Source organism: Coregonus clupeaformis, chromosome 25, assembly GCF_020615455.1.
Source record: "Coregonus clupeaformis isolate EN_2021a chromosome 25, ASM2061545v1, whole genome shotgun sequence".
NCBI classification, from domain to species: domain Eukaryota; kingdom Metazoa; phylum Chordata; class Actinopteri; order Salmoniformes; family Salmonidae; genus Coregonus; species Coregonus clupeaformis.
Genome location: NC_059216.1, coordinates 4,708,819 through 4,717,116, shown reverse-complemented (window position 1 = coordinate 4,717,116; position 8,298 = coordinate 4,708,819). Strand labels below are relative to the sequence as shown.

The following is an 8,298-nucleotide window of genomic DNA, read 5'->3' as shown; positions in this document are numbered from 1 at the left end:
TGTGTTTCTATTTCTATCCCATTTGAGGTGAAGTTGCACATTCTCATTTAGAATGACAATATACCATGAGTCAAGTTGACATTTATTTATTGACACTGGTGATCTTACCTAATGAGCAGTTACATAAATTCCATCTAATTTCAAACAATATATAAAAGAGTATAACAACGTAACTGTCTTGAAAGTAAGATACATTATTTACACTGAAAACAAGGCTAAATTTAATGAAATAAATAATTCAAAACAAATGCTCTTTGTCCGTCTTCACAGCATGACAAACTATATTCAATTTGTTATGGCCAAACATGACCAGATTATATACTGTAGCTATTAGTAATTCAGTGATTATTGCCAAAAGTGTTCCTCTATCATTCAATTCATACTGTATTTTGTTAAAAAATTATTGGAAACTGCTACTTTAATGATTGTACAGCTTAAATACTTTCTAGATATAGTTTTGCCCTTTTGTTCATAGCTTTAACTCGTTGGCGACTTTGGAAGCAATGTTTTTAAAAGTGATGGATGAGCCTGATATCCTCTTGAATCTCACGCCATTGAGGGAGAGGCGGGGCAGCTTGCACACCTCCATCTCCCATTGGACAAGGTTCTCAGCATGTCCATCGCCATGGACACAGAGCAGCAGGAAACACTCTTGCTGTTCATAGTCGCAGTTGTTGGCGTTGAGCACCTTGCGTATCTCCTCCATGATGTCGCAAGGTTCCATGGAGCTGGTGGTCCTCATACTCCAAGTGAATCTGAGGGAGCGGGGTTTACTGTCTTTATTTTCCCCTTTCTGATCCCCAGGTACATGGCGACTGATAAGAGGGCGATAAAGAGAAAAAAGTTGAATTCACTAAAGCTGTGCATTTTCCCCTAGGTTTAGTCATGTTCATAGCTGTGTATGACAGTATTTACTTCAATCTGTTTTAAAGGGTATCATGAATAGACAATAATGCAAGGTGTTGATCAAAGCGTCAATTAGCAAAGCAGGCAGTAAACGGATGGTCATGCAGCACACTAGGAGGGGCACAACACTCTGAGGAAACCACAATTAACTGAAATAACCACACCCTACGTCACATACAGAGACCACATCTATGGGGAAAAGGTGAGGGAGGTGTAGACCCTATGGATAGACAGATGGGACTACTGGTTGACTGACAGAATGAATGGAGAACAGAGCTGGGAGTGACGTGACATCAAGCCTGTCATCACAGGAATATCAGGTTGAGAAAGCAACAACATACACCTCACCTTGAGCCCTCAAATCTCCCGTTTCTCTCAAACTCGGTTGAGACTCTAACAGTTGAGGGAGCAGAGCAAGTTTAGGAGAAAAGAGAAAAAACACAAATGTGGACTTCTAAAGAGAGTATTTTGTCATTTCAAGGAAGACAGAGAACACTGTACTGTGAATATACATTGAGAGATATATAACATACAGTGAGCTCCAAAAGTACTGGGACAGTGACACATTTTTGTTTTTTTGGCTCTGTACTCCAGCACTTTGGATTTGAAATGATACAATGACTACTTTAATTTGAAGGTATTTTCATCCATATCGGGTGAACCGTTTAGAAATTACAGTCTCTCTCTCTCTCTCTCTCTCTCTCTCTCTCTCTCTCTCTCTCTCTCTCTCTCTCTCTCTCTCTCTCTCTCTCTCTCTCTCTCTCTCTCTCTCTCTCTCTCTCTCTCTCTCTCTCTCTCTCTCTCTCTCTCTCTCTCTCTCTCTCTCTCTCTCTCTCTCCTCCATTTTAGAGTCACTTTTATTGTAAATAAGAATAGAATATGTTTCTAAACACTTCTACATTAATGTGGATGCAACCATGATTACGGTTAATTCAGCATGAATCGTGAATAATGTGTGAGAAAGTTAAAGACGCACAAATATCATACTCCCAAGACATGCTAACCTCTCACCATTACAATAACAGGGGAGGTTAGCATTTTTTTTTTTTGGGGGGTGTATGATATTTGTGCGTCTAACTTTCTCACTCATCATTATTCATGATTCATTTAGGATTATCGGTAATCATGGTAGCATCCACATTAATGTAGAAGTGTTTAGAAACAAGAAAGCCACCGCCAAATAACTATAACCTCATTATGGAAGTGTTGACGTGAAACCTGTGCAGAATCAATGGAAAAAGAGACTTTGAACTGGTCACACTGATCAGTCTCGCTGGTGTTCACACTTACTTGCTTCTTTAGCACAAAATAAAAACGAGAGCAAACTAACCAAAAGTGCTTCAACAGACCACATAGAGCAAGGGGATACAGGAATGGAAATGTGTTGAGTGACGGTATGACAGCTTGGGTAAGTTTGTTGACATGAAGAGATTCACTCAAACACGACAAAAACAAAACCATACAGTGGAACTACAGTCCACACACCCACACATCTAATACACACATTGTGTATTAGGGTCAGTGCATGCAGACTGGGGCTGTTGTGGGAGATCTCATGCAGTCTTTCTTGAGGTTGACAGATAGCAGGACAGAGGTCCTCTAGATGTCCTCTAACATGTCCTATGTTTCTTCCCTCTATGTGACACTGGATATGTTTAGAGAAGAGGGGGTTGGTTTGAAAGACAATTAGGCAAGCAGTCACAGGGCCATTGTAGACAGGGACTGCATACCAGGTCCACAGACCCTAATGAGTTTTGGGCTGCAGACATGCAAACTAGCTTTGAAATGAGTCTACAAGAGGGTAAAGGAAGTTAGATTCCTGGAGGGTCTTAGTTAGCGGTCAAGATAGCAGCCTCTAGCCAAGGGGATGAGGGACCAGAAAAGTACTGAGACTGTATCTGGGACAGGGAGAGGGGCTGGGAGTGTGTCACATTCACATACTGGAGAGAAGGGAATGTGACCATGTGACCATGTTGCGGTGTGCATACAAGTTTGTTCTCTCCACACAGAACTCTGACATACAGAGTTGAGCCTAACTCTTGTGGGGACATAAGGGTTGAAATGATCCCTTACTCTAGGTCTCCATCTGCAACTTCTTACTACTCTCTATATCTTCCGCTCCTGAATCTGGAAGAAAATATGGATTCTGAAAAAAAGCGTGTATATTTTTTACGGATACATGAAAAGAGAGTAAGAAAAAATGACATGATCACAGGCCAATAATGCCAGGATGACAAGGAGGAAGAAGAGAAGAGGAGAGATGAGTGGACAGAAGACTTACTAAGAGTCTTTGCTCCCTGGGCAGAAGGGATGGCAGGCCCTGATTTGGCCGTCTGCCGTTTGGCCGGGTCAATACTGACCCTGAGGGGAGGAAGAGCAGTGAAAGGTCCAAGGTTAAAGGGCACAGAAAGGTCAGGGAGACATTGGCACACAGCAATACAAGAGTGAGGAGAAGAGTGAAGGGAGGGCACAGAGAGACCAAAGCGCATTGCCTACTACTGAGACAAGAGACTTCCTGCTAAGACTTCCTTCCTTATACTTGAACCAATCGTTTCTAAGATGCTGTTACTCTGTGCAGAAATAAGAATCACTCAACAGAGAAATGAAATGAGTGTCAAGAACATGGTGAAGGAAGAAAGATGGGAGGGTTGCAAATGTGACGGAACTTCCAGAGATGTAGAACTAAATCTACACTAAATCTCAGTGTGCCACTAAAGGCCTTTTCACACTGCATTGTTCTTAGCCCCGGGCTATCTTAGCCCCAGGCTAAGACTGGCCCTGGGATACCTTATCCTGTGTTCACACAAGCATTTGTTAACCCAGGGCTATTGGGCTAAGCCCTGGGCTAAAGGGATCTACACAGAATATGCAAATGACTTGGAATTAAATAGGTGCTGGTACTCATTTTGGGTCCCAGTACTGTTTCTATTTAGAAGCTGGAGCTCCACAATACTTTTGAGCTAATATTTTATAAGAGGAACAGGAGCTCAAGCAGTAGAACATTTTAGGTGCCGGTACTCAGCTCCAGTGAGCTCCTGCACAAGTCAAGCACTGGTTGTGTAGGCAATGACGTTTGTTTGGTTCCTTGATCTGATCTATAGCCTATAGGGCCCTCAAACTCAACTCGACCTCGAAGCCAGTTCCACTGCATTTTTTCATTGTTCCCCTCTAATCAAGAACTGATTTAGACCTGGGACACCAGGTGTGTGCAATTAATTATCAGGTAGAACGGAAAACCAGCAGGCTCCGGACCTCGTAGGGTAAGAGTTGAGTACCCTTGCTATAGGCTATGCATCAAAGTAGCCTATTTTGCATTGATAAGAAAATAATAATCTCAGTGACTGTTCAAACAATAAACATTGTAGCCTTATTAGAATCCCCCCCAAAATGTATTTTGTTTAGATGTAATAACTAGTGACTCCAGGCTACTGGTAAAAACAGCTGCGAAATACAGTGCCTTCGGAAAGTATTCCGACCCCTTGACCTTTTTCACATTTTGTTAGGTTATAGCCTTATTCTAAAATTGATTAAATTGTTTTTTCCCCTCAATCTACACACAATACCCCATAATGACAAAGCAAAAACAGGTTTTTAGAAATCTCACATTTACATACGTTTTCAGACACTTTACTCAGTACTTTGTTGAAGCACCTTTGGCAGCGATTACAGCCTTGAGTCTTCTTGGGTATGATGCTACAAGCTTGGCACACCTGTATTTGGGGAGTTTCTCCCATTCTTCTCTGCAGATCCTCTCAAGCTCTGTCAGGTTGGATGTGCGTCGCTGCACACCTATTTTCAGGTCTCTCCAGAGATGTTAGATCGGGTTCAAGTCCGGGCTCTGGCTGGGCCACTCAAGGACATTCAGAGACTTGTTCCGAAGCCACTCCTGCTTTGTGTTGGCTGTGTGCTTCGGTTCGTTGTCCTGTTGGATGGTGAACCTTCGCCCAGTCTGAGGTCCTGAGTGCTCTGGAGCAGGTTTTCATCAAGGATCTCTCTGTACTTTGCTCCGTTCATCTTTCCCTCGATTCTGACTAGTCTCGCAGTCTCTGCCGCTGAAAAACATCCCCACAGCATGATGCTGCCACCACCATGCTTCATCGTAGGGATGTGATGCTTGGCATTCAGGCCAAGGAGTTCAATCTTGGTTTCATCAGACCAGAGGATATTGTTTCTCATGGTCTGAGAGTCTTTAGGTGCCTTTTGGCAAACTCCAAGTGGGCTGTCATGTGCCCTTTACGGAGGAGTGGCTACCTTCTGGTCACTCTACCATAAAGGCCTGATTAGTGGAGTGCTGCAGAGATGGTTGTCCTTCTGGAAGGTTCTCCCATCTCCACAGAGGAACTCTAGAGCTCTGTCAGAGTGACCATCGGGTTCTTGGTCACCTCCCTGACCAAGACCCTTCTCCCCCGATTGCTCAGTTTGGCTGGGCTGCCAGCTCTAGGAAGAGTCTTGGTGGTTCCAAACTTCTTCCATTTATGAATGATGGAGACCACTGTGTTCTTGGGGACCTTCAATGCTGCAGACATTTTTTGGTACCCTTCCCCAGATCTGTGCCTCGACACAATCCTGTCTCAGAGCTCTACGGACAATTCCTTCGACCTCATGGCTTGGTTTTACTCTGACATGCACTGTCAATTGTGGGACCTTATATAGACAGGTGTGTGCCTTTCCAAATCATGTCCAATCAATTGAATTTACCACAGGTGGACTCCAATCAAGTTGTAGAAATATCTCAAGGATGATCAATGGAAACAGGATGCACCTGAGCTCAATTTCGAGTTTCATAGCAAAGGGTCTGAATACTTATGTAAATAGGGTATTTCTGTTTTTTATTTTTGATACATTTGCAAAAAAGGTTTTAACTTTGTCATTATGGGGTATTGTGTGTAGATTGCTGATGATTTTTATTTTATTTAATCCATTTTAGAATAAGGCTGTAACGTAACAAAATGTGGAAAAAGTCAAGGGGTCTAAATACTTTACGAAGGCACTGTGTGCTTTTTCTCCACAACCAAAACATGACATTCTATTTTTAGCTGATGTAGGAGTGAATACATTCAAGCAGCATATCAAACTGGGATAATGTTTTAGGTTACACCGGCAAGTATAAGAATATTTGCAAGATTTTTTTTATTATAAATCTGATTATTTGGGAATGCAAAAAAAAACTAGCTAGCTTGCTATATTTTTAGCTGCCAGCTAGCTTCTACTAGCAAGGGAAGGAGACTCTTCCTTGGTTTCAAATCGCCCCCTTGTGAATGGGAGTGGGACCGGCGAGGATACCAAAAGTCTCACTCCACCCACATGCACACACGCACATAGATCAACGGAGTGGAGGACAAACACAACATGCGAACAACAATCTCTCTGCCAAGTAAGACATTTATTAACACATTATGTCTTCTTGCTTCTACCCTATCATTTTATTTCCAACAGTGATGGTTTGTAAACCTTGCTGTCTGCCTGTCTGACCTCAGAAACAATGTTTCACTCATACAGATCCTGTTAAATTACTAGAGGGGCTATATCATAAACCCTCAAAGTTCCATAATGGGGCCAAAATGGCAGCCATCTTGGTCAGGGTGAAATCCCAAACCAGTCTAATTGGAATGAATGGCAAGAGGCATAGGTGATGCATTTCCTGCTTTTACTTATGGAGGAAAATAAAAGTAAGCCATGAAATTGTGTAATGGAATTATAGTCAATCGAAAATATTGTCATATAATTATAATCTGAGATATTTTCTGTATAAATAGCCTCTAAAACATATGTAAACAGACCATAAATGTCTCAGATTTTCTTTTCTTGGAAAGCTGTGAGTTGAAAATGAGTCGTGGATGGGTATTCCAGCATGACAATGACCCAAAACACACGGCCAAGGCAACAAAGGAGTGGCTCAAGAAGAAGCACATTAAGGTCCTGGAGCGGCCTAGCCAGTCTCCAGACATTAATCCCATTGAAAATCTGTGGAGGGAGCTGAAGGTTCGAGTTGCCAAACGTCAGCCTCGAAACCTTAATGACTTGGAGAAGATCTGCAAAGAGGAGTGGGACAAAATCCCTCCTGAGATGTGTGCAAACCTGGTGGCCAACTACAAGAAACGTCTGACCTCTGTGATTGCCAACAAGGGTTTTGCCACCAGGTACTAAGTCATGTTTTGCAGAGGGGTCAAATACTTATTTCCCTCATTAAAATGTAAATCAATTTATAACATTTTTGATATGCGTTTTTCTGGATTTTGTTGTTGTTATTCTGTCTCTCACTGTTCAAATAAACCTACCATTAAAATGATAGACTGATCATTCCTTTGTCAGTGGGCAAACGTACAAAATCAGCAGGGGATCAAATACTTTTTTCCCTCACTGTATATATGTGTGTGATGGAATGTATAGACATTATGGACAATATGTGGATAGAATATTTAGTATATCTGTAGACTAGAATACAGTATATAAATATGAAATGATAACACAGTATGTAAACATTATTAAAGTGACCGGTGTTCCATTATTAAAGTGACCAGTGATTCCAAGTCTATGTACATAGGGCAGCAGTAACCGGGTGGTAGCCGGCTAGTGACAGTGACTAAGTTCAGGGCAGTGTACTGGGTGGACAGTCTGATGGCCTTGAGATAGAAGCCGTTTTTCAGTCCCAGCTTTGATGCTACTGACCTCGCCTTCTGGATGATAGCGTGGTAAACAGGCCATGGCTTGGGTGGTTGATGTCCTTGCCAATCATTTTGGCCTTCCTGTGACATTGGGTGCTGTAGGTGTCCTGGAGGACAGGCAGTGTGCCCCCGGTGATGCGTTGGGCAGACCGCACCACCCTCTGGAGAGCCCTGCGGTTGCGGGCGGTGCAGTTGCCGCACCAGGCGGTGATGCTGCCCGACAGGATGATCTAAATGGTGCATCTGTAAAAGTTTGTGCGGGTCATAGGGGCCAAACCCAGAGAAGATGGCTGCCGTTTTACAGCCCTCTAACCAATTGTACTATTATCTGTGTTTTTCCGCGTTATTTGTATTTTTCTGTACATAATGTTTCTGCCATCGTCTCTTATAACCAAAAAGAGCTTCTGGATATCAGGACAGCGATTACTCACCTCGTATTGGACAAAAAAAAATTATTCAACAAGTCGGACGCAAAGGATATCCTACAGACACCCGACAAGGCCCAAATCCCCGTCATTCGCATGAGAAAGAGACTGAGATATCGTGGACGTAGGTCGGGGTGCCTTGTAAGGATCCGACGGCGAGCGAGTAAACTGCCTCTTCCATCAGTCCTATTAGCCAATGTTCAATCATTTGAGAATAAATTGGATGACCTAAGATTACGGTTATCCTACCAACGGGACATTAAAAACTGTAATATCTTATGTTTCACCGAGTCGTGGCTGAA

General features: G+C 42.7%; 1 protein-coding gene across 10 annotated transcripts in view; it reads right to left on the bottom strand.

The window, feature by feature from the left end:
* Positions 1-70: 70 nt before the first annotated feature.
* Positions 71-8,298, bottom strand: part of LOC121539373 (MAP/microtubule affinity-regulating kinase 3) — a 46,869-nt gene continuing 38,641 nt past the window's right edge. For 4 of the 10 annotated variants that reach the window (XM_041847825.1, XM_041847829.1, XM_041847822.2 and 1 more), the window contains 2 exons: positions 1,255-1,299; positions 71-815 (listed from right to left, as the gene is read on the bottom strand). In XM_041847825.1, coding sequence (XP_041703759.1) covers positions 470-815; positions 1,255-1,299 — 391 coding nt within the window. In that variant the 3' untranslated portion in view covers positions 71-469. Of the gene's footprint in view, positions 816-1,254; positions 1,300-3,187; positions 3,268-8,298 lie in introns of all 10 variants that reach the window. The other 6 variants (XM_041847832.2, XM_041847830.2, XM_041847826.2 and 3 more) reach the window with 2 other exon arrangements.